The sequence below is a fragment of the Hemicordylus capensis genome, chromosome 5 (genome assembly GCF_027244095.1).
Source record: "Hemicordylus capensis ecotype Gifberg chromosome 5, rHemCap1.1.pri, whole genome shotgun sequence".
In the NCBI taxonomy this organism is placed as follows: domain Eukaryota; kingdom Metazoa; phylum Chordata; class Lepidosauria; order Squamata; family Cordylidae; genus Hemicordylus; species Hemicordylus capensis.
The window spans coordinates 186,220,356-186,246,484 of record NC_069661.1 but is presented as its reverse complement, the minus strand read 5'-3'; the positions used below and the strand labels follow the sequence as shown (position 1 = coordinate 186,246,484).

Below are 26,129 nucleotides of genomic sequence, written 5' to 3'. Positions count from 1 at the left end.
CACTGCTAGTGTACCATTTCCTTCCTCCTTCTCCCAGGGTGTGCTTTGGCTGCCCTCACCACAGTCCTGCATAATGCTACCCACTATATGCCAATGCTGGCTCCCCCCAACCTCACTCTCTTGGGTGCACTTTGCCTACTTGCCAGTTGCTCGCCCACTGCTGCTATATTTATTTATTTATTTATTATTTATTTAACACATTTCTATACCGCCCTAACCCAAGGTCTCAGGGCGGTTCACAACAACAAATACTAAAAACAATTTAAAACAAATAATAAACAATCAAAAGTTTAAAAAGTTAAAAGTTAAAAAGTTAAACAGTTAAAAAGCTTGGGTAAAAAGATGAGTCTTTAAATCCCTTTTAAAAGCCACTAGAGATGGGGAGACTCTTATTCTCACAGGAAGTGCGTTCCAAAGTCTCGGGGCGACAACAAAGAAGGCCCGTACCTGGGTGGCCACCAAACGACATGAAGGTAGCCACAGACGAGCCTCCCCTGATGAACGTAGTGGACGATGGGGAACATGCAGAAGAAGACGCTCTCTTAAATACCGTGGGCCTAAGCTGTTTAGGGCTTTATAGGTTATAACCAGCACTTTGTATTTTGCCCGGAAACCTATCGGCAGCCAGTGCAACTCCTGTAATATAGGAGTAATATGGTCTCTTCGAGATGACCCGGAGACCAACCTGGCTGCCGCATTTTGTACTAATTGTAGTTTCCGGACTACGTACAAAGGCAGCCCCACATAGAGCGCATTGCAGTAATCAAGTCTGGAGGTTACCAGCAAGTGTACTACTGTTTTGAGATCATGAACTTCAAGAAATGGATGCAGCTGGCGTATCAACCGAAGCTGATAGAAAGCGCTTCTGGCCACTGCCTCAACCTGGGAAACCAGGGAGAGGTGTGGATCCAGAAGCACTCCCAGACTGCGTACCTGTTCCTTCTGAGGAAGTGTGACCCCATCTAGAACAGGTAGATCAATATCGCTTCCCGAGTGACGACCGCGCACAATAAGTACCTCCGTCTTGTCTGGATTCAGTCTCAGTTTGTTATCCCTCATCCATCCCATTACTGCTTCCAAGCAGGCATTCAGGGAGGATATGCCTTCTCCTGATGATGTTGACATGGAGAAATAGATTTGGGTGTCATCAGCATACTGATAACACCCAGCACCAAATCTCTGGATGATCTCTCCCAACGGTTTCATGTAGATATTAAAGAGCATTGGAGACAATATGGAGCCCTGAGGGACTCCATATAAAAGCTCAGATTTTGAAGAGCAACAGTCTCCAAGCGACACCATCTGGAATCTGCCAGAAAGGTAGGAGCGGAACCACTGCAAAGCAGTGCCTCCCACCCCCAACACTCTCAGACGTTCCAGAAGGATACTATGGTCGATAGTATCGAAAGCCGCCGAGAGATCCAAAAGGACCAAGACAGTCACACTTCCTCTGTCCATTCCCAATTGGAGATCATCCATCAGGCCGACCAAGGCAGTCTCCACCCCATAGCCTGCCCGAAAACCAGTTTGAAATGGGTCTAGATAATCAGTTTCCTCCAAGACCGCCTGGAGCTGGGAGGCCACCACCCTCTCAATCACCTTGCCCAACCATGGGAGGTTGGAGATAGGCCTGTAGCTATTAAACTCTGAGGGGTCCAAGGCAGGCTTCTTAAGAATAGGTCTAATAATTGCCTCCTTTAAACAAGGAGGCATCCTGCCCTCCCTCAGAGAGGCATTTATAATTGCCACCAGGCTCTCCACAACAACCCCCTTGCCAGATAGTATAAGCCAGTCTAATTGATCCAGTCTAACCACACAAGAGGAGTTGCTGGATACCTCTGCATCTGACACTGCGATAACTGTGGAGTCTAAATCGACCCGAATACGAGATACTTTGTCCACAAAAAACTCATTAAAAGCATCACAGCGGGCAACTGATGGTTCCAAAGATGGATTCAGGGGAGTAGGGGGCCCTACTAGACCCCTCACAACCCTGAATAGCTCCGCCGGACGAGAGCCTGCGGAAGCAATACGGGCAGAAAAGAAACACTTCTTTGCTGAACGTATAGCCAGAGCATAGATCTTTAAATGTGCTCTATGTCGTAATCTGTCGGATTCGAGTCGAGTCTTCCTCCACTTGCGCTCTAGTCGCCTACCTTGCCACTTCAGCTCCCGTAGATCTTCCGTATACCAAGGAGCCATTTTTGAAGCGGGTCGGAGAGGACGCTTAGGAGCGATCATGTCTACTGCCCTGGTGAGCCGATTATTCCAATTCTCCACCAGGGCATCAACCAGATCGCCGGCAGGGCCAACATTAAATCCTTCCAAGGCTTCTTGGAATCCTACTGGATCCAATAACCTTTTTGGACGGACCATTCTAATAGGTCCCTCACCCCTGCAGAGGTGGGACACAACTGTGAGTCAGACCTTGACCAGATGGTGGTCCGTCCATGACAATGGGGAGATCACAGGAGTCCCCACCCACGGAACACCTATAGCTATAGCAGCAGCACGCATCTGGTTTTGCCCCCATGGAGTCTCTTGGTGCTGCCACTCCAGGATCCATTGCCTCACTTGTTTGCCCATCACTGGCTCCCGAGCAGCATTGCACTTGGCTGCTTCATCTCCATGCTGAGGAGAAAGCAGCAGCCAGACATCCGCTCTCTGGTTGAAGCGGAAAAGCGTGGTGGTGCTGGGGAGCCAGCAGACAGAGAGCGGTGGGTGGGCTAGGTGACAGCTGATAGATCAGCAGTGAGGAACCCTGGAGAATGAAGCTGAATGTATGCTATTGCTACAGTAGCAGTGGGTGTGCAACTGTTAGGTAGACAAAGTGCACCCAGGAGATTGCTTCAAAGCACTCTGACCCGTTGGGCGGTGCGCTGATGGTGAAGTGGGGCCAGTGAGACAATATGATGCAGCAAACTGCTCCTGGCCTCAGGTGGGGGCCTTCCTTGGGCAACCTCTGAAGGCTCCCTCTATTACAGAGCAGCTGGAATAGAGAGAAAGACCCCTCTGGTTCAACTGCAATGAGCTAGCTTCTGACCACTTTTCTGACTAAAAGTGGGAGAGTCCAGAGTAAAATTCTCGAGTTAGAGCCAAGCATACGAGTCCCAAAAGAGATCGATCCCTAGCAACAATCACATGTAGGTTTTTTTTTTAAAAAGATACAGTATAGAGAGGTAATTCTGTTCTTCCCCTACACTCCAGATTCCCAGTGCCCCCCGCAAACAGCACTATCAAATTTTGAAATTTGTCTTCTTTGTTTTTATGATATGTAGACACAGTATTTAGACCCATTTTTTTCCCATTTGCAGTGAATAAAAGAAGTATACTTACATTACTGGATCAAACATATTGCGAATCTTTAGGCATGGGGTCAAACTATTTGGTGGTGAATTTCTTCTATCTAGATGAAATGCTATCAGGAAAAACCCACACACAAGAGTGTTAATGTGGCAAGTAGGGTATCATTCTATCTCAAACATTAAAATTTTTAAATCTTTTTCCTATACATTTTACAAAATTTATGTACATGTGCTGCCCATAATACAACACAACTTTAATAAATCCTTATCACTTGTAGAACTTGAACACTGTACCTACTACAATTTTTCTGAATTCATGCTGTCTATGCCTAAGTTTATTTCTGAGTACAGCAATGAGAGTTCTCATTCCCAACATAGAAGTTCTAACAAATGTAAATGAATAAAAAGCAAAACGTTCACGAAATGCACAATAAAGTTGTCAACAACATTAAAAGGTATTGCATGAAAAGGTTCCTTGTAGCATAATACTGCATGGACATCCTGATCCTATCAATATGTAGCTGCAATATTTCTGTGTGGCTTGCCTCACTTGTGTTTGGTAACTGAAGCAAATTCACCCTTTTATGTGGTTAGAGTAACAGCAAATACTAGCCAAATGCACAGATGTCACTGGCTGCACAAAAGCACAATGTTTACACAATGCCTGATTATTGAGCTCAGTTCCCATACCAAATATGCCTATATTCTGTAGCACATAAAGTACTGATGTATCAGTGATGGTGCACTCAACTTCAGGAATAATTAGAATGGGTGAAAATGAGTAAGATGGCAAACTGAATGGGATGAAGCAGGATGTATTTAAGACAACAGCTAGGGAGAAGCAAGGAATTAAGATGGCTATGCCTAATATAGGTGGCTCTTTGGATGGAAGTAGTAGACAGTGTAGCCCAGCTCTCTCTCTATGTTTGCTCAAAAGTTTTGCTCCACTTTGTTCAATGATATGTACTTCCAAGTCATAGAAATGCTGCTACACACAATGGTAACAGACCCTTTTTAAAAACCCAGTCTGCTGCAATCACATACAAATGTGATTTGTATCACGGGAGGTGACAAGGAGCTGCAAGGCTATTCCGTCTGCCTGCAGGGACAAGGAGCTGCAAGGCCATTCCATCTGCCTGCAGGGACTTACCAACTGGTCCCTCTGCCTCCTGTGGAGCTTCCAGCCCAGACGGGGAGCAGCCTGCTTGTCTGCTGCCAAGTTCTAGCTGGCTGGTTGCCAGCCCCAAGACTGCTGAGATCCACCTGGAGCCTTTTCTGGGAGCTACACGTGAGAGGTGTGGCTCTCAGGGCTTGTTGGCTTAAAAGCAGGGAGGCTCACCAAAGGCGTAGCCATCAGGCCGCCAAAGGGGTCCGGCCTTTGGGGCTGGGCCTTCAAGGGTGGGACTGAGGGCTGTGGGGTTGGGTTGTGCCAGGCCTTTATCAAATACTAGTATGTGTAAGCCCGTTGTAATAACGGGCTTTAGTGGGGGGGCGGTTCCCGCTGCCGCCTCACCCGCCTCGGGCGCACTCCTTGGGCCGACACCTCCGCCGCCGCCTCGGGCGCTCTCTCCGCCCGCCGTTTCTTGTGGCGGCGGCCGCCACCATCGGAGCCAGTCGCCCCGCCACGGCCACCGCCTCCTTGGCCCGCACTCCTTTGGCCGAGGCCGCGGCTCCGCCGCCGCCTCGGCCGCACTCTCCGCCCGCCGCTTCTGCTCCTTCTGGTCTCCCGTGGCGGCGGCCGCCACCATCGGGGCCAGTCGCCCACCGGCGGCCGGGTCCAACATGGCCGCCCATCTCCGTGCATGCCCAGAACGGGCGAAAAAGACACGGGCGGCACGGACGCACGCCCAAGGCTTTTATGGGTAAGGATGTGTTTGGGCTCTCTTGAGGGGGATGGTGCTGGGAGTGCGCCCAGCATTTCTGGGGCAGCTATTACTGTTGTGGTGGGGAATAGAAGAATTGGCGCAGGCAGAGCAGCTGGCCGTTACAGGGGAAGGGAAATTAGTAACTTAGTGACTGTTTCCACTTCCAACTGTGCTGTCAACTCTCAGGCCTCGGGGAGCAGCCCCAACGACCCGCAGAGTCTGGCCTTGCTCCTCTGTAATGCCAGGTCAGTTCAGAATAAGACTGAAACTGTCCACGATTTGATCGTGGATGAGGGAGCTGACCTGGCCTGTATAACTGAGACCTGGTTGGGGGAGGCAAGTGGTCCTGTGTGGGCTCAGCTTCTCCCACCAGGTTACTCTGTCGTGGAGCAGGCTAGAGGATGTGGGCGGGGTGGGGTGGGGTAGCTGTGGTCCATAAGAATACTATTTCCCTTACCAGGGCCCCTGTGAGACAGCTGACTTATATTGAGTGCGTATTTTTGCGGCTGGGAACTAGGGATAGATTGGGGATTCTGTTGGTGTACCGTCCACCCCGCTGCCCAACTGACTCCCTAACTGAGCTGACGAAGTTAGTTGCGGAGTTGGTGTTGGAGTCTCCCCCAGCACTAAAAGTCTAGGACTTCAATATCCACTTTGGGACTGGCTTGCCTGGTGCGGAGGGGTTCATAGCGTCCATGACAACTATGGGCCTATCAGGAGTTCATAGCGTCCATGACAACTATGGGCCTATCCCAATTAGTTTCTGAACCAACTCACGTTGCCGGCCACACACTCGATTTGGTCTTTTGTTTGGATCAGGGGGGTGTTCCGTGGGTGGGGGTCCAGTGGTTTCCCCATTGTCATGGACGGACCACTACCTGGTTAAGGTTGGTCTCACAGCCACAATCCACCCCTGCAGGGGTGGTGGACCTATTAGGATGGTCCATGCGAAAAAGCTGCTGGACCCAGTGGGATTTCAAAAGGCCTTGGAGGATTTGGCGTTGGTGCGGCTGGTGATTCTGTCGATGCCCTGGTGGGAACCTGGAACAGGGAACTCATCAGGGCAGTAAACATGATTGCTCCTGAGCGTCCCTTCCAACCTGCTGCAAAAATGGCCCCTTGGTATACTGAGGAGTTGCGGGGGCTGAAGCTATTGGGTAGGTGACTAGAGAGCAAGTGGAGCAGAACTCGGTTCGAATCTGATAGGATACAGCATATCACCCATCTGAAGAGTTATGCGTTTGCAGTGCGTGTGGCAAAAAAGAGCTTTTGGTCTGCGCACATTGCGGCTGCAGGTTCACGCTCAGCAGAGCTATCCCGGGTTGTGAGGAGTTTGATTTCTGCTCCTTCTACTTCAAATCAGTCCCTAGGGTCATTCTGCTGTGATGCCTTTAATGGTTTTTTTGCAAACAAGATCTCCTGTATTTGGGCCGATGTGGACTACACTGTTTTTGCAGGGTCTATGGAGGAGGTGTCCAGCAATCTCTCTTGCAGTATTAGATTGGATCAGTTTCAATCTGTGACTCCTGTGAACAAGCTGCTTGGGGCTGTGAGGCCTACCACCTGTTCTCTAGATCCTTGCCCGACTTTGCTGCTTCTATCTAGCAGGGAGATTGTTGGAGATGGCCTAGTTAATATCATAAACGCATCACTGAGGGAGGGTAGGGTGCCCCCTTGTTTGAAGGAGGGATTGATTAGACCACTTCTAAAGAAGCCTTCTTTGGATCCCTTAGTGATGGACAGTTACAGGCCAATCTCCAATCTCCCTTGGTTGGGCAAGGTGATTGAGAGGGTGGTGGCCGACCAGCTCAAGGCAGTCTTGGAGAAGACTGATTATCTAGATCCATTTCAAACTGGCTTTAGGGCTGAATATGGGGTTGAGACAGCCTTGGTCGGCCTGATGGATGACCTTTACCGGGTAATCGACAGAGGGAGTGTGACTCTAATGGTTCTTCTGGATCTCTCGGCGGCATTCAATACCATCGACCATGGTATCCTTCTGGATCGTCTGGGGGAGTTGGGGATAGGAGGCACTGTTTTGCAGTGGTTCCGCTCCTATCTCTCGGGTAGATTCCAGATGGTTGAGCTTGGTGACAGCTGCTCCTCAAAACGGGAGCTGTTATATGGAATCCCCCAGGGCTCCATTCTGTCACCAATGCTTTTTAATATCTACATGAAACCGCTAGGTGAGGTCATCAGGAGATTTGGTGCTCATCAGCTATCAGTATGCTGATGACACCCAAATCTACTTCTCCTTTTCATCTTCAGGAAATGGCACTCATTCTCTAAATACCTGCCTACAGGCCGTAATGGACTGGATGAGGGAGAACAAATTAAAGCTGAATCCAAGCAAGACGGAGGTGCTCATTGTGGGGGCTCAGAATCTGAGGGATGAGTTAGATTTCCCTGTGCTGGATGGGGTTACACTCCCCCAGAAGGAGCAGGTGCGCAGCTTGGGAGTACTCCTGGACCCAGGCCTCACCCTGGTCTCTCAGGTGGAGGCCATGGCCAGGAGTGCTTTCTATCAGCTTCGGCTGATTCGACAGCTGCGTCCATTCCTCGGAGAGGATGACCTCAAAACAGTGGTGCATCAGCTGGTAACCTCCCAGCTTGACTACTGCAATATGCTCTACGTGGGGCTGCCTTTGTACATAGTCCGGAAACTTTAGTTAGTTCAGAATGCGGCAGCCAGACTGGTCTCTGGGGCAACCCGGAGAGACCATATTATGCCTGTTTTGAAACAGCTACAGTGGCTGCTGATATGTTTCCAGGCAAAATACAAAGTGCTGGTTATTACCTTTAAAGCCCTGAACGGCTTAGGTCCAAGTTATCTAAGAGAGCGCCTTCTTTTACATGATCCCCACCGCACCTTAAGATCATCTGAGGAGTTTCGTCTCCAGTTGCCACCAGTTCGTCTGGTGGCGACGCAGAGGCAGGCCTTCTCTGTAGCTGCTCCTGGGCTATGGAATGCTCTCCCGGCAGAAATTCGTAATCTGAGATCATTGCTGTCCAAGAGAGCTCTTAAAACGTACTTATTTGGCCTGGCCTTCCAGTTTTAAATGATTAATTGTTTTAAACTGTTTTAAACTGTTGCCCTGATTTTCAGGGCTTTTAGCTGTTTTATTGATTTTATTGTGTTTTAATAGTTTGATTTTAATTGTTAATTTGTTTTTGTTTTTATCATGTTGTGAACCGCCCTGAGCCGTATTGGAAGGGCGGTATATAAATCTAATTAATTAATGTGTATGTGGAAGGATTCCAATTTTTAGGGGAAAGGAAAAACAGGGTGTGCTAAACCTTCCTCCTGCCCACAGACCAGCTCACATAGACCCTTTTCCTCAGCCAAGTTCCAATACTAGACGTGAATTTAGGAGACGTAAGTTTAGGGCACGGGTAAGCTTTGGTTCTCTTTGTATGCACCCCCTTTTAACCTGAAAATCAGACACACTAAACCCCTGCATTATACAAGAGAAAGGCAGACCCAGGTTCAAACAAATGAGTCTGCCATCATCTGTTGAAGCCTGCTTAAGGTTTTCTGAATAATCTGTATTCAGATTCAAATGAACCACTTATGACTTAAATAAATCATAATTATTCAATCAACTTTGGAACTCTCAAGGAGGCACATGTGCCTTAGTCACAGGCCACACTTTGTTTCAACACCACATTTGTAATCAAATCAGCTGACAGACAGAACACTGCTGTTAAGTGACTGCAGGTCTGCCTTATCACTCAGTTCCTGTAGTTAGCAGCTATCACCTAATCTAACACTTGCCCATCTTTTTCAAGGCTGAAAAACAGGTTGCTTACTGATAGTGGTTCCATAGATTCATAAGGACTGGGTTCTGCACCTGTGCAGACCATACTTCAGATAGAATTCTCTAGCTCCTCGCAACACCCAACTGCCAGCAGCGCGTGTCTGCAGTACTCTTAAGTGGCGGTTAGGTGTCCCCTTTCCTCAGTTTCTTGGTGATAAGCTTTGGTGAATTCAGATGGTCTCTCTCAGATAGCCACAGCTGGAAGAAAGAATACTCTTCTGGGGAGATGGTACAAGTATTGTGCCACCCTCCCTGGGGTAGAAGGCCCATCGTAGGAGTTGAGGGACATGTAAAGGAAGGTGTTTTTGATATTGGAGGGGTGTCCCTGAATGGTATTAGTGGAGGGCGTAGACTCTTCCAACTGAACCATACGGTGAAGAGTGCCCTCTGCACCGACGGCAGGAGCTGCTGGTCGAACTTCTAAGCCTATTTCATCGTCTATTTCATCTTCCCGTACGGGTTCCAGCTCTGAATCATGAACTATCACCACCGTATCATACGGACCCGCGTCGGTGTCGAAGTCGGCGCCAAACGCCTCCTCCACGCTATACTTACCCACACATAACGTTCCGCGGCTATTCTCGATGTCGACGCCAAACTCGTTGCCTCAGCTAGTTTCGGATCCGCTTCCGCTTCCGATGCTGAAACCTCTGTTGTAGAAGCTGCTTTCGACGTCAATGCCATCTTCGATGTCGACGGTTTTGCTAATGTATTTCTCAATGCAGACGCCGCTTTCGACGTCGAAGGCGGCGTCTGGGTCTACTGACGTGTGTCTTGACAGTCCCGCTGATGTGTGCCTCAATGTCAGAGGAGATTGATTCAGTGTCGGAGCTGGCGAAAGCGAGGCCGCCCAGCATCGAGGGCTCCAATAGGTCTGCAGCCCCTTTGGAGAGGGTGTGTGCTCAGAGCCAGTCTCGACCTCCTTAGCCTTGTGCTTTTTTAACCTCTTCTCTTGCAGCCCGGACATCGATGTCAAGCCCTTCCGTTTCAAGACCAGTAGGGTCCCCTCCGGTTTCTTAAAGGCTTGGACTATGGTCGCAGTCGATGCACTCGAGGCTGAGGTGCTCGGCGTCAAGGCAGTTTTCCCTGATTTTTTCTTCGACGTTGAGGTATGTGATGCCACCAAAGCAGTCAATATGGCGCCTTTAGATGACGCTGACTCCGAGACTTTAGACTGCGTCACAGCAGGTCTCGAGTCCGGAGCCCCCCAATGTTTAGGCTGCAAAGCCTGTTCCATTAACGCCACTTTAAAGCGAGCAGCTCTGTTCTTTAGAGTCTGCTTATTGAAGGTGGAGCAGACGGAACAACTTGAAAGATTATTGGCCTCCCCTAAACAGAAAAGGCAAAGATCATGCCCGTCTGTGAATGGGAGTTTCCCACGACAGTCGCGGCACCTTTTGAAGGTGTTTTTCTCCATTGGCTTTTCCTTGTCTGAACTCATAGGAAAGCCAAATTAGTCAAATTTCTGGGGCCGCAAACTTCACCAAAGAGTAGTCTGTGTCTGTTCCAAGTCCTTTGCCAGGTTAATCCGTCGTCCGTTCCAAGTAGTTTTCCCTTTGTCTTTTTAAAAAATAATAATAATCAGTTCGTCTCAGCCGAAGGTTGTCTGAAAAAGTTAGTCAAAGTCTGTGCCAGTCGTAAATATCTAATCAGTTATCTGAGTAGCAAAAGTTTCCCGAAGATGTGACCGCTTAGGCGGTCAGCAAGAAACCGAGGAAAGAGTACTGCAGCCACGCGCTGCCGGCAGTTGGGCATCGCAAGGAACTAGAGAATTCTATCCAAAGTATTGACTGCGCAGGCGCAGAACCCAGTCCTTATGGATGTTGGAACCACTATCCAGATCTAATTGTTAGGAAGGGATGGATTTGAAAGGAGATGAGTGTCTAGTGTTAATCAGATATAGCAACTTATTCTTGGGCCATGTTTCAAGTTTGTCTCTCTCTCTGCAGGGGTTGTAGGGTAGCTCTCAAATGTATTTTTTCAATTTTATTTTAAGTGACATCAGTATCTCTGTTCATCCCAATATTTCACAGCAGTTCAGAAATTAAAACAAGCAACTAAAAACCAAACACTTCAGTATAACAGTACAAATCAAACAACTAAACAATGAAACAGCAGCTCAGTCCAAAATAGCAGCAGTTCAAGAGGGTCTTTGTACCAAGATCTCAATGAGAAATTTCTGAAGGCCTTCTGAAATAAGAGGTTTAAAATGTTTTAAGAAAGTTTTGTGTGGTTACCCACTAAGTGATTTCTGTGATGTAGCCACACAATGAGCCAGTCTTCAAGTCATGGGTTTCTATCAAGGAATGTGCACAATTCATGTACTAGATGGAAATGAATTCACTTTTTTCAGAAAGGCAAAAGTACAATTATTACTACTAATTATAGTTGCCTCAAGCAACATTACATACAATTATTAAAATGTTATTTGACGAGAATAAGGTTTTCAAGTTTCTTATCTGTTGTCTGCTTTACAAGAAGTCCATGTGCTTCAATTTGTCCTTGGAACAAAACAAAATGCTAGCTAGCTTTTGTTTTCTAGGGAGATGAGGGGGGCCCCCGCGGGGGGGAGAGTAGCCATTATTGTTTCTTTGTCCCAGAAATTCATAGCACATCCTGAAATCTGTGTTTAGCACCTTTTTAAGCTAATCCAATTAAATCTGCATAACTATTCCTGCACTAATTTTAAGACTGAGAATCTGCAAGCTTTGGGGTCTCTACAAGAAGCTTTCTCCACCTTCTTTTGCTTTGCTTAATATCCAGTCTGATATACTAAGAATACTAGTCAACTTGAAAGCTTGCTGCTCACAACTGTGTGTCATTTTGGTTGACCCTAATAAAAAGTATTGCAAGAGTGTGGCCTTTATTCTAAATGTTACTCAAAATTTCAGTTAAGAGTTAAATGCAGATTATTGTGGGGGAGAAATGCATCAAACAACCTTCTATAATGAAACTGTTTCATACCTTGCCCTTGCCATACTTTGGACGGTATGACTAACATTTTGTCACACAATACAGATGGCTGTATCCATCTCCAAACCAAGAAGTCTGCACCACCTATTCTTCGTGTTTCTGTGCGGACTCTAGATTCATTAGCAGCAAGGAAATCAACAGCTCTGTTCCAAACTTTCTTCATTTTTTTCCTTTAAATATAGAACAAGAAATTGTTTAAAACCATTATCAAAGGAAAATCACCGTGTCTGCCAATAAGTGTTAAGAGCCTAGTAACTCAGTATAAGCGGATGCAACAATATAATCATTTGTCCATACCTGTCTTGAGGAGGGATCAAAGAATCTCGCACATGTGGAATAGGCATATATGGCTGCAAGTCTTTGTTTTCCTGGCATGCTTCACTGTGGCTTCTTAAAACATCTGAAAGCATTGCATTAAGTTAGCTATACTTTAAATCAAATGGAAAACAATCCAATATGATTAGAAGTATTTAAGGACAGTGTTTAATATGATCTTTTGTTATGAGTCCAAGGAGTAGGAGAAAATGAGTGTGCGCAATAGCACCATGTAGGAGATGAAGAGGTGCTTTGTTGTTAATCAGAGAGTTAAAAGCTGATCGGCTCTGAAGAGCCCAAACAACCAATTAAGAAGATGCAGCTTCTCCAGAGAGGCAGTGTAACTGCTGGCAATAGGTGGTAGCTGGACTGCAAGCAGAGCTTGAAAAAGGCTCTTCTTTCAATGCTTCCCTCCACTCCACCTGACCCAACCCAAGTGAAGTCACTTGTATCATGGGAGCAAGCCACTATTTAAGAGTTTTTAGGGGAAATGTATATATTTGAACTTACCTATAATTTTTACAACCATATCATACATCTGTCTGGTCTCCTCCTCCTCCTTAGACCACCGGTATTTCATATACCGCAAGACTCCCCAAACCATTCCTACAACTGTGTCAAATCACAGAAAACAGTGAAAGATCACTGTGTTTGATTAGGAAGTATAAACATGTTATATGTAACAACAAAAAAGCTTATAAAACTGGATAAAAATGTATCAGGAGGAATAAAAATTAAAATATTTTAACAGATTAAAAAATAAATATGACATGATGGAAATTAGTGTCATATTCAATATTACAGCTTATCTGTTACTTCTAATGAAATACTTACTTTTAAAACCATGTTAGTACTTCTGCTACTGCTGTTTTATACCAAATTTAGATGATCAACTCCCTTTATATGATTGGGTCAGTAACCATTGTTTATATGAATTGAGATCATAGAGCTTTCAGCACTTTTATACCCAGAACTGGATAAATAACTCAATGAATGCAAATATTGTCATATAAAGAAAAGATGCTGGCTGTTCTTTCATTAGTAGCATTTTGATGTCATTGGCTATCCCATAAAGTAGTTGCCTATTTCTTCATTGTTTGATATCTTTAAGAACATAGAACATTAGAACAGCCCTGCTGGATCAGGTCCAAGGCCTATCTAGGTCCCTGCTATCTGAGCAAAGTGACACCTTCTAAAGTGGTGATTCTCTTATATTTAGCAGGAGGAGAGCAACTGACCCTATCCAGCCCCAGCACAGCATCCCTCCAGTGGCTGTTGCTGGTATCTGCTTTATGTTTCTTTTAGATTGTGAGCCCTTTGGGGACAGGGGACCATTTTATCTATGTATTTTTCTTTGTAAGTTGCTTTGTGAACTTTGGTTGAAAAGCGGTATATAAATATCCGTCGTCGTCCAGCATCCTGTTTCACACAGTGGCCCATCAGATGCCTCTGGGGAGCCCACAGGCAAGAGATTAGGGCATTTGCTCTATCCTGCAGCTGGTATTGGGAGGCATCATGGCTCTGAGGCTGGAGGTGTCCCACAATTACCAGACTAGTAGGCATGATAGACCTGCCCTCCATGAATTTGTCTAAGCCCCTTTTAAAGCCATCCAAGCTGGTGGACATCACCACATCCCACGTCAAGGAATTCCATGGATTAATTAAGCGATGTGTGAAAAAGTACTTCCTCTTGTCGGTCCTAAATTTCCCAACCTTCAGTTTCATGGGATGACACCTGGTTCTAGTGTTGTGAGAGAGGGAGAAAATTTTCTTTCTGTCTACCCTCTCCACTCCATGCATAATTTTATACACCTCAATCATGCCTCCCCTTAGTTGCCTCTTTCCCAAAGTAAAGAGCCCCAGGATGCTGTAGCCTTGCAGCCTAATAAGGAAGGTGTTCCAGGCCCCTGATCTTGGTTGCCCTCTTCCGCACCCTTTGCAGTTCTACAATATCCTTCTTAAGATATGGTGACCAAAGCTGTATGCAGCACTCCAGATGTGGTTGCATCATAGATTTGTATAAGGGCATTATAATATTAGCAGTTTTATTTTCAATCCGCTTCCTAATTATTCTTGGTATGGAATTAGCCTTTTTCACAGCTGCCATGCACTGAGCCGACACTTTCAGTGAGCTGTTCACCACGATCCCAATATCTCTCTCCTGGTCAGTCACTGACAGTTCAGATCCCATCAGTGTATATGTGAAGTTGGGGTTTTTTTGCCCCAACATGCATCACTTTACACTTGCTTACATTGAACCACATTTGCCATTTTGTTGTCCACTCCCTCAGTTTGGATAGATCCTTTTGGAGCTCCTCACAATCCACTGTGGACCACTACCCTAAATAGTTTAGTGTCACCTTCAAATCAAGCCACTTCACTGCTTACCTCAACTCCTAGATCATTTATGAACAAGTTAATGAGCACTGGTCCCAGTACCAATCCCTGGGGGACCCCACTTCCTACTTCCCTCCATTGTGGAAAACTATCCATTTACACCTACCCTCTGTTTCCAGTCCTTCAACCAGTTACTGATCCACACATGAACCTGTTCCCTTATCCCATGACTGCTAAGTTTACTTAGCAGTGGGCAACTTTTGTCAAAAGCTTTTTGGAAGTCCAAGTATACTATGCCAACCTGATCAGCTTTATCTACATGCCCGTTGACACCCTCAAAGAAATCCAAAAGGTTAGTGAGGCAAGACTTGCCCTTGCAGAAGCCATGCTGGTGCTACTTCAACAAGGCCTTTTCTTCTATATGTTTAACAATGTTGTTCTTAAGTATGCTTTCTATCCATTTATTGGGCACAGAAGTTATGTGAGGTAAGGTAAAGGGCCGTCGAGTCAGTGTCGACTCCTGGCAACAACAGAGCCCTGTGGTTGTCTTTGGTAGAATACAGGAGGATTTTATCATTGCCATCTCCCACGCAGTATGAGATTATGCCTTTCAGCATCTTCCTATATCGCTTCTGCCCTATATAGGTGTTTCCCATATCTGTGAAGTGGAGATTCGAACCGGTGACCTCTTGCTTGCTAGTCAAGTCATTTCCCCACTGCACCATTAGGGGACCAGCCTGTAATTTCCCAGATCACCCCTGGACTCCTTTTTGAAAACTGGAGTTACATTGACTACTTTCCAGTCCTTTAGTACAAAGCTTGATTGTAGGGACAAGTTTTATACTTTTGCTAGATCAGCAATTTCATGTTTGAGTTCCTTCAGAACTCTTTGTTGGATGCCCTCTGGCCCTGGCGATTTGTTAATTTTTAGTTTTTCAAGTTTAGAACACCTTCACTTGTCACCTCAAATTGGCCCAGTTCTTCAGCCTCTAAATCTGAGCTCAATTCTGGAGAGGGAATATGGTCAGTATCCTCTGCCGTGAAGACAGATGCAAACAACTCATTCAGCTTGTCTGCAATCTCATCCTTCTTAATAATCCCTCTCACACCCTCATCATCTAAGGGCCAACCGTCTCCCTGGCACAATTTCTACTTCTGATATATTTAAAGAAGTTTATGTTATTCCCCTTGACACTATATGCTCCTCAAACTCTCTTTTTGCATCTCTTATTGCATTTCTTTTGCCAGAGTTTATGTTCCTTCCTGTTCTCTTCATTTGGAAAGGACTTCCATGTTCTTAAGGAATTCTTCTTCCATTTTATAGTTTCCCTGACTCTACTTGTTAGCCATGCTTGCATCCTCCTGAACTTGGTGGTACCTTTCCTCCTTCTTGGAATACATTCCAACTGAATTTCTAGTATGTGGTTTTAAATAAATTCCATGCTTTCTTGAGTAATTTGACCCTCTTGACTTTCCCTTTCAGCTTCCTTTTAATCAGTCCCCTCATTTTTGAGAAGTTTCCTCTTCTGAAGTCCAACACATCTGTGTTGGACTTCCTTGACAATTCTCCACTCGCATATATGCTGAATTGGATCACACTATGGTCATTGTTCCCCAGTGGTTCTCCAACTCTGACATCTCGCAACAGGTCCGGGGCACCACTCAGGATTAAGGATCTATGTTGAAGTGTGTTGAAGGATCTATGTTGAAGTGTAATAATGTGAGAAGTATCATGAAGCCTTAAGCACTGGTCTGCAAACATAACTCTTGCATGTTCCCATGCAGCATATATATGCAAAGAGAACTGGCAGGAAAACACTCACCTAAAAGCAGAATTAGTGATTTGCATGTTACAGTAACAAATGCACGTCGAAAACGACATGTAAAAGACATCTGTGGTCTGGTTGATACCAGATATTTTACATCAGTTGTGTTAATTATGGGCTCCTCATCCGAGTTGTGGCCAACACACCTATTAGAAAAATAAAATATTCCCGATGTGATTCAATTCAGATGATCCTTCAAACCTTGATTTGGAGTCACATGCTCCCTCCTCTCCTTTCCCACAGATTCCGCTCTGTCTCCTGTTAGCTATAGTTTGTTACAACATCCATTTCAGCAAAGTAAGAATTGTGCTTGCCTTGCAAAGCAGTTTGAAGTGCATTTCCAATTAGGGTGGAGAGGGGAGGGGAGGGGAGAAGAGAGGTTGTGCCGTTAAGTCAGTATCAACTCCTGGCAACCACAGAGCCATGTGGTTTTCTTGGTAGAACACAGGAGGGGTTTACAATTACCATCTCCCGCACAGTATGAGATGATACTTTTCAGCACCTTCCTATATCACTGCTGCCCGATAAAGGAATTTCCCATGTTCTGAGAAACACACCAGTGGGGATTCAAACCAACAGCCTCCTGTTCTCTAGGCAGGTTACTTTCCCTGCTGTGCTATTAGGTGGCTTTGAGGGCAAGTATTAACAATAATTTGCTAATTAGAACATCACAGCAAACAATGGATAGCAATGAACAGGAGGGGCAGTAAGGACGGGGGAGGGCACTCAAACCTGAAGCTCAATCACAACCCTCCAAACCATGATTTAGAAAAACCACCTGAACTGAGCTTCTGTAGGGAGAGAGATTATGAAACATATTACTTACTTTATACCAACATCTTCTCCACTATTTAGAATCCATTGCAGAGATCTGTTAAATACATTTTCATATTCTGAACCTAAACTCTAACAGAAAGAAGAAAAGGGATTGAAAATAAAGCTGACCAGTTTTTTTCATCACTGTATCCCAAAAAGCTTGGGGGGGGGGGAATTATGAGAGAAATTATTTAAAAAGATGAATGCTACAAAAATGTAATAGCATCCAAAATATTTTAATAAAACAGAAATCAACACTAAATTACAAAACTCAGCTAAAGTGTTTTATATTCATTGTTCCCTCCTGATTCTTCTCTCAATCTAAATATAGCACAGCAACACAAATTATTTAATTCAGGAAGTTCAGTGTGTGTTTTATCAATAATAAATTCAACTGATTATAGTTGGGAGTCAGGACTTGTATAATCATGGAAAAAAATATATGTAATATTTGTTTACACAACTCTTTAAAACTCCAGCAAGAACATTTGATACTCATATTTTGTATGATCTTTAACAAGAACACATAAAGCTACCTTATACCAATGACCCATCTAGCTCAAAACTGTTGGTACCAAAAGGGCAATACCTCTCCAGCACTGTTCCCTCTAAGGTGTGTGCATGCTCACAAATTTTGGGATGTCTGCTCAGTTAATTTTAGATCCCGCTCAGGTTGAATTAGGAAGGCCCCACTCTGAATGCAGGTGCACACACACTGCCTTGATACTGCCGCCCAGAACAAAACTCATTCCGCACAGAAATGAAAAAAATTAGAGGGACCACTGCTCTCCAGAGTTTCAGTCAGTGGTATTTCCTTGCCCTACCTGGAGATGGCAGAGATTGACTGTCTACATACAAAGCAAGTGTTCTACCAGTGTTCTACTAGCTCTTCCCCAAGAGCTGCCTGGAGGGTGGCAGAGCTAGTCATGGGTGAGAGAATTGCCACTGGGCTCCTCTTTCAAACAGATTCCATTAACAACTATTCTCCCTAGCCATTTGTCACACAGCTCTACTTCAGTTCTGAATTTGCTTGTTTTTATTTTCCCTCTGCTTTCTCTTCTATTTATGTCATTAGATTGCAAATCATGCTGGCACAGACCTTCCTAATCTGGGTCCTTTGCTCAAGCTTAGTAGAATTTTAAACAAGCATCAGCTTCACAATTAAATGCAACTGCATAATGGGCAACTGCTGCTTTTGATCACTCTTTGCTTTATTGAATCAACATGGCTAACAAAAATGTAGCCACATGTGTCACAACAGCAGAGTAACAGGCAAAAAAGCTTAAAGCAAAATAAAGCACAATTAAAAAAGTTTTTACTCTAGTACTGATGCATGCCTTTATATCCTGAAGAAGGTTGGATTAAGGAAATGACTAAGGAAGGTTTGATTTTTACCTGAAAAGTTGCCAGGGAAGGAGCGTAAAGCTTAATAACTCTTAACTTTCACTCTTGTGTATTTTTTCAAGCTTCTTCTCAGCCACTGTTCCCTCAATCTGCTGTTACTTGCAGTGAAAGAGGAAACGTATCCCTGTTGCCAAGGAAACCAGCCTGATGCTCCCTCACATTGGGATGTGCATGCAAGTGCACATCCCACTGAAAGTCATGCAATGCAGAGCAATGACATCTACACTGACATTGATGTTTAATCTTCAACATTTTAACCATGTTAAGCACACAAGCATCAAATTCTGCATTTCAACTGCTGAAAGGAAATCATTTTTAGTAATTTTTCCTCTACCTTCCATTCCTCTCTCTTCTCTCTCTCTCTCCTTTTATATGTCTGTTAACACAAATCAATGTTTCTCCTTTCCTGCAAAAAGTAGAATTGCTGCACTTGTTTGTAGTTAAAGTGTATAAGGTTTTAAAATTAGTAGACATGAAGCTAAGTTTCTATCCTAAACATCATATAATCCAGACTTGCATCATGTTAAACATATTATATGCCCAACTGTGCTGACATATTTTATTTATTCATTCATTCAATTTATAGGGGTGTGCACGGAACCGCCGAACTGCTGTCCGGCACTGGAGTGGGGTGGTTGCTTTAAGAGCGGAGGGAGGGTTTACTTATCCCTCCCGCCGCTTTCCCCCTCCGCCGCCCCTAGTTCCTTTAGTAATTGGGGCGGCAGGATACCTCCCTGCCTCCTCTTCCCCCGTTTCACTGCTCAAGGCTCCCAGCCCAGGACCCTTCTGCGTGCGCTTCACATCTTTAAAAATATCCCCTAAGGCGGGGGTTGCGTCATAATACCCAATACCTAAGGAGGTATGGCGGCAGTAATTGGGACAGCAGGATACCTCCCTGCCGCCCCTTCGCCCGTTTCACTTCTAAAGGCTCTCAGGACCCAGAAGTCTTGTGCGCGCACTTCACATCTCCCCCCACCCCAATCACCCGAACCGCCCAGATCTGGACTGGTCCAGAGGCTTTTAGAATGGCCTCCGGACCGGTCCAGGCACATCACTATCAATTTATATACCACCCTTCCTAAAGTGGCTCAGGACAATTATACTGTATACAACAGGACAGTTTTACTGTACATAAAATGGTTCCATTCCAGTTATACTGCACATAATTGGATGTTAAAGTAAAGTGTGCTGTTGAGTCGGTGTCGACTCTTGGAGACCAGAGAGCCCCATGGTTGTCTTTGGTAGAATACAGGAGGGAGTTTACCATTGTCATCTTTCGTGCAATATGAGATGATGCCTTTCAGCATCTTTCCTATATCACTGCTGCCCCATATAGGTGTTTCCCATAGTCTGGGAAACATATCAACAGGGATTCAAACCGGCAACCTTTGGCTTGCTAATCAAGTCATTTCCCCACTGCACCATTAGGTGGCTAGCAGTATATTAAATATCAACTTTACAGAGCCCAAGGAAAGTTCGCTTAAGGAGATCATTATTACCAGTAAGTGTCCAATACATTAAATAAAATGTCCCTAGGAGCAGAATCATACTGCTGAACAATTAAAGAAGATAATATATTGATGATGTTTAATAAATTATTTTTTTAATACCATAGAAGTTTGTGTCTGTAAATCTATGGACTTCCCTACCATTAGCTGAGTGTCACAAACAGGGCTGTCATTTCAGGTGAGCCAGTCGGGCACAGGCCCAAAGGCCCACATAAGATCTGGCCAACCCCTTCATGGTGAAAGAGCTGCCACACGAGTTGCATACATAAATAAAACAGAACTGCTTGCATGGTGAGCTCTAGAGGAGCCCTTGTTTTTCAAGGGTTCTGTTATCATGGTTTCTGTTATCCGTGGGTGGATCATAGAGAGCCGGTTTATTTGTTCATGGGTCAAAAATAGCCTTATTCTCAGCTTTCTACAGTATAGAGACCAGGGTTTTTTGTTCGTGTACTTAGGGCCAATCAAATCCAACCTTTATTACAGCCAAAGGCCAGTAAGGAAGCTAAGGCTATTTTCAGCTATTCATGGCATAGAGACCTAGTTTGGCCTATTCATGGCATAGAGACCACCCAGAAATGACTTCCAGTAGCCATTTTGCAACTTTTCCACAGAAACAAAGCCAAAAAGCCAGAAAATGGGGGGGGGGGCACGGCATTGCTAGAGAGCCAGGTAATGTGCTCTTATTTCTGCTCTTCCTTTGCTGGTCAATGACCGAATAAACTTATATCTATCTGCTCTTCCCCGCCCCCCGGCTTTTTAATGAGATTTTTGTATAATAAGTGTGCTGAGGAACCTAACCCCACCCCATTCCCACCCCAATCCCCATAGGCTCAAGGTTTCTTCTGTCACAGTTCCCCTGTTTACAGCAATAGGCTAGAATGGAACTCCTGCAAAAGATAGCCTCCTGTATTTCTATATACAACTCTTCCTTATTTTGAAGCAGCACCTCTTCCTTATCTTGCCCTTCCCACCAGCCAATGGCTTCTCTCAGGCCTCCACAATAACACAGGAGGCTTGGGGAGAAAACTATTGGCCAATGGATAAAGGGATGACCCTAAATTGCCAAAGACACCCATCTTTGAACATTGGGAAGTAATGAGTGGGACTAAAGCTGCTGCTGCCACACACAGAGTGCCTTATTGTGGGTCTTGCACATAGGGGTGGGTCTTGGACTTAGCCTTGGGACTAGGCCAGGTAGCAGCAGACAACAACCTGGTGCTGGCCCTGGTGAGAAAAGCCATTTTAGTTCAGATAATTTGGGGCTGTGGGGGGGAGGAATCTAACCAGCTTTAAACTTCAAGGATATTTTTAACACATATTTTGTAATCCAGAACTGCGATATTGCTATAGTTACTAAGAAACCTATTCATCAACAATGCAAATCCCTGTACTCAACAGTAGAAGAATTTAGTTAATAAGTAACTATGCAGGAATTTAGACAAAAAGAAGTCTGCCAAAATCAGTTTATATGAAATTAATGGGGGCGGGGAGAGGCGAGGAGACAAAACAGCATTTATATCCCGACAATCTCTCGGTATCCCTACTTGTTACAACAGCAACACTCTCATAAACTATAGATATGTACTGAAAACAAAGGCTCTTGTTTCAAAGGCAGACTATATAGAATAAGTTTCAAACCCAGGAAAAAGCACTTCTGAATGAACAACACAGCAGCTACCAATATGACATGTTTCTATCGCAAATGTATCAGAAACCTTCAAACTGCCAGAGCTAAAGAAAAACAAACTGCTGCATTTATGTTCCTATATTCTATGTTTATCAGTATATATTATAAAGCACCTTGTGCATTAAAAATTGTATGACAGAATACAAATAAATATCATGGCACCAAATACATTATCTTTTGTAGGATACTTGAAATCGTAAACTCCAAAAGAACTTCCTTCCACAATGGAGGATGGATGGGCAAAAGGGGATACAAAGACAAGAGGGGATACAAAGGGGGAGTGAAGTAAACACAGGCAGTGAGATGCAATGCTCATTCCCATAAAAGGCCTACTCCAAAGTTAGAAACTTGTGAGTGCCAAATGAAGTTCACTGCTATTCTCTAGAACAGAAGGTGGACTGGAGCTGCTGCCTGTACTCAAGAACCTTCCCTGCATCAGCCTCTAGTAGCTATACTTTGGCTCTCAAGAGCCTTATTTGTCACTAATTCAAGCAAAGTCCACTTTCTTCAGGTTGCACATCTCATACCATTATAAGAAACTGACAGATTCTCTCAGGTGCAAGATGCACAGTTTCACTTCTCAGCCAAGTTCAAGGCAGATATGTCTAACACATGCAAACCCTGGTCAGGTGCAAAAGGTGCAATCAGCTCTGCTGATTTGAAGTTCCACTGCTCAATTGGTTCCTCTCTTCCTACAGGCCAAATCAATTTTGTAGTGTGTGATCACAGAATTCCTGAAAGTAGCATACAATCTGTGCTCAAATATATTGTTTATACTTATGGTCTACGCTCTTCTCTTTAAAAATCTTAGATCTGCACTTTTTCACTCCCTTTCCCTCCATCCAAAGGTCCTTTTATTATTACAGTGTTTTCTGATCTCTAGTGAACCGTGTAGGGAACTGAACTAAAAATACTGTAGAATTAAGCTAGCATATTAATGAAAACATTCAGTTTTTTACATTATAGGTTATACTGTTTAATATGAGCACAAACAAGAAATAGAATCATGGTTTTTTAAGAGAGTATGTTTTCCATTAAAGTTTTTTTCTCTTAGACATGTTAAAAACAAATACAGTATCTCTCAAAGTTACATGTATCTGAAAATATATTATTGAAATTGGTTTAATGATACAGACATTTAAAAAGCAGTAAACACAAGTAATGTTACATTTACACAAACAGGACTCCAACTTAAAATGATGAATATTTCCTTACTTTTAAATAAGCAGCTGCTTCCTGGATGGAAAGACCTTTCTTTATAGAGTTGCCACATTCATGATCTCCTGGTAAAATTAAATTTATTAATTGTTATACATAATAAAATAAATAACATTGCTATTATATGAATTAAAAAGCATATTTAATTTAAAAGCATCGTCATACTGTTAAGTAAATAAAAGATTGTAATATTTGGATGAAGTATTACATCAGTTTTTGTCCATAAAACTGAGAATGTCTTCTACCCATAAGCTGAGCACCACAAAGACCAACCTTAATTCAGTTAATGAATAAATTTATTATTATTATTATTATTATTTTCATTTTATATCCCGCTCTTCCTCCAAGGAGCCCAGAGCAGTGTACTACATCCTTGAGTTTCTCTTTCACAACAACCCTGTGACGTAGGTTAGGCTGGGAGAGAAGTGACTGGCCCAGAGTCACCCAGCTAGTATCATGACTGAACAGGGATTTGAACTAGGGTCTCCCCGGTCCTAGTCCAACACTCTAACCACTACACCAAGACCAATAGCTTTTATGTTCACTGATATTCTGAACACATCTGAAGCAGGGCTTAAATATCAGCCCCTGCCCTCCATACACATTCAGCAGAAGACACAAATGGGCTCTACAGACAGGAATCTGAGGGGCAAAGTCAGCTTGCAGTGACCCTCTGCATGCACTGATTGAATGTATGAATGGAATGGAATGAGAGAAGAGGAATACCCAAGAAATTCCACTCTCTAATATGCAGGTTTTGGGGTGTGCTAAAGTTAGTGGCTGACATCCAGACTAACACTGCACATGCCAAACAACATTTTGCACACACAGCAGGAAGAGCAATTTTTTCTGATCCCCCTTGCCTCCGTGCTTCTCAAAAAAAGTCCTTGAGGGTTGTGGGATCCCCATGAACATAGTTTCAAGAGGCACAGAGTGCTGCAGTGGGGCTGGATTGGCAAAAATCACCTGCTGCATATAAATATAAATATAAATATAAATATAAATATAAATATAAATATAAATATAAATATTTATTTATTTATTTAATGTAGGTTCTCTACTGCCCTTCCAAAATGGCTCAGAGCAGTTTACATTAAAACAAAACAATTAAAATCAATTAGCAGTTAAAAACAGAGGTTGTAAAACACCATAAAATAGTAACAGTTAAAACATTCAAAACCGTTTAAAAACCCTGAAAAACCAGGTTACAATGTTAAAACCATTTACAACAATTTAAAAACTCTGGAAGGCCAAGCTAAATAGGTTTTGAGGGCTCTCCTGAAGGCCAATAAAGAATTCAGATTACGGATTACTGCAGGGAGTGCATTCCACAGCCCAGGAGCAGCTACAGAGAGGGCCCACCTCTGAGTCACCACCAGACGCACCGGTGGTAGCTGGAGACGGACCTCTTCAGATGACCTTAACGTGCGGTGAGGATCATGCAGAAGGCGGCACTAACCTGGACTGAAGTCGTTCAGGGTTTTATAACCAGCACTTTGTGTTTTCCCCAGAAACATATTGGCAGTCAGTGCAACTGTTTCAAAACAAGCATAATATGGTCTCTCTGGGTTACCCCAGAGACCAATCTGGCTGCTTCATTTAAACTAACTGACGATTCCGAACTACGTACAAAGGCAGCTCCACATAGAGCACATTGCAATAGTCAAGCCTGGAGATTACCAGCTGGTGCACCACTGTTTTGAGGTCATCCTCTTTAAGTTGTCAAATCAGCCGAAGCAGATAGAAAGCACTCCTGGCCATAGCCTACACCTGAGATACCAGGGTGAGGCCTGGGTCGATGAATACTCCCAAGCTGCGTACCTGCTCCTTCCGGGGGAGTGTAACCCACCCAGCACAGGAAGATCTAACTCATCCCTCACATTCTAAACCCCTACAATGAGCACCTCTGTCTTGCTTGGATTCAGCCTCAATTAGTTATCCCTTATCCAGCCCATTATATTGCCTGTAGGCAGCAGCATTTAGGGAATCAACGCCATTTCTTGATAAAGATGAAAAGGAGAAGTAGATTTGGGTGTCATCAGCATACTGATAACACCCAACACCAAACCTCCTGATGACCTCACCCAACTGTTTCATGTAGATATTAAAAAGCATTGGTGACAGAATAGTAGTCATGTGCATGGACTGGTTCGGAGGCCATTCTAAAGGCCTCCAGACCGGTCCGGACACGGGTGGTTTTGGTTCGGGTGGGGGGTTACAAAGGAGTTGGGGGGGGCTTTACTTACCCACTCAAGAATGCCGCCGTATTTCTTAGAGCAAGCGGGCGGCAGACTTCCCTGCCGCCCACTTCATTCCCCCTCTCGGCGCGGCTCTCCTTTTGAATACTGAATCGGGCGGCAGGGTATTTCCCAGTCCCTGCTGCCCTCTTAAATGCCCCCGCTCGGCTGGCGGCCGCCCCCTTTAAGCCCTCAAGACCCCTGCCGCCCCTTCCCTTCCCACCGCAGCGAGGGGTCGGCAGGAGAACTCCCCTGCCTTCCCCGTCCGCTTCCCCGGCTGGCTGCAAATGGCTTAACGCTTCCTAGAAGCCATTTGCAGCCACCAGGGGAAACTCCCCTGCCGTCCGCTTCCCCGGCTGGCTGCAAATGGCTTCTAGGAAGCCTTTTGCGCACGCACGCAAAAGGCTTCCTAGAAGCCATTTGCAGCCAGCAGGGGAAGCGGACGGGGAAGGCAGGGGAGTTCTCCTGCCGACCCCTCGCTGCGGTGGGAAGGGAAGGGGCGGCAGGGACTGGGAGATACCCTGCCGCCCGATTCAGTATTCAAAAGGAGAGCCGCGCCGAGAGGGGGAATGAAGCGGGCGGCAGGGAGGTCTGCTGCCCGCTTGCTCTAAGAAATACGGCGGCATTCTTGAGGGGGTAAGTAAAGCCCCCCCCGAACTCTTTTGGAACCCCCCACCCCAGTGCCGGACCGCAGCTCCGCGGTTCCGTGCACATCCCTACAGAATGGAGCCCTGAGGGACTCCATAGAACAGATCCCATTTTGAGGAGCAACTGTCATCAAGCTCCACCATCTGGAATCTACCCGAGAGATAGGAGTGGA

General features: G+C 44.9%; 1 protein-coding gene across 1 annotated transcript in view; it reads right to left on the bottom strand.

Moving 5' to 3' along the window:
- Window positions 1-26,129, bottom strand: part of LEMD3 (LEM domain containing 3) — a 40,312-nt gene that overhangs the window by 4,477 nt on the left and 9,706 nt on the right. The window contains exons 4-10 of the mRNA XM_053254741.1: window positions 23,070-23,137; window positions 17,266-17,345; window positions 16,437-16,585; window positions 12,787-12,888; window positions 12,259-12,361; window positions 11,953-12,131; window positions 3,337-3,418 (exon numbers count right to left, since the gene is read on the bottom strand). Of these exons, the coding sequence (XP_053110716.1) occupies window positions 3,337-3,418; window positions 11,953-12,131; window positions 12,259-12,361; window positions 12,787-12,888; window positions 16,437-16,585; window positions 17,266-17,345; window positions 23,070-23,137 (763 nt within the window). The remainder of the gene's footprint in view (window positions 1-3,336; window positions 3,419-11,952; window positions 12,132-12,258; window positions 12,362-12,786; window positions 12,889-16,436; window positions 16,586-17,265; window positions 17,346-23,069; window positions 23,138-26,129) is intronic.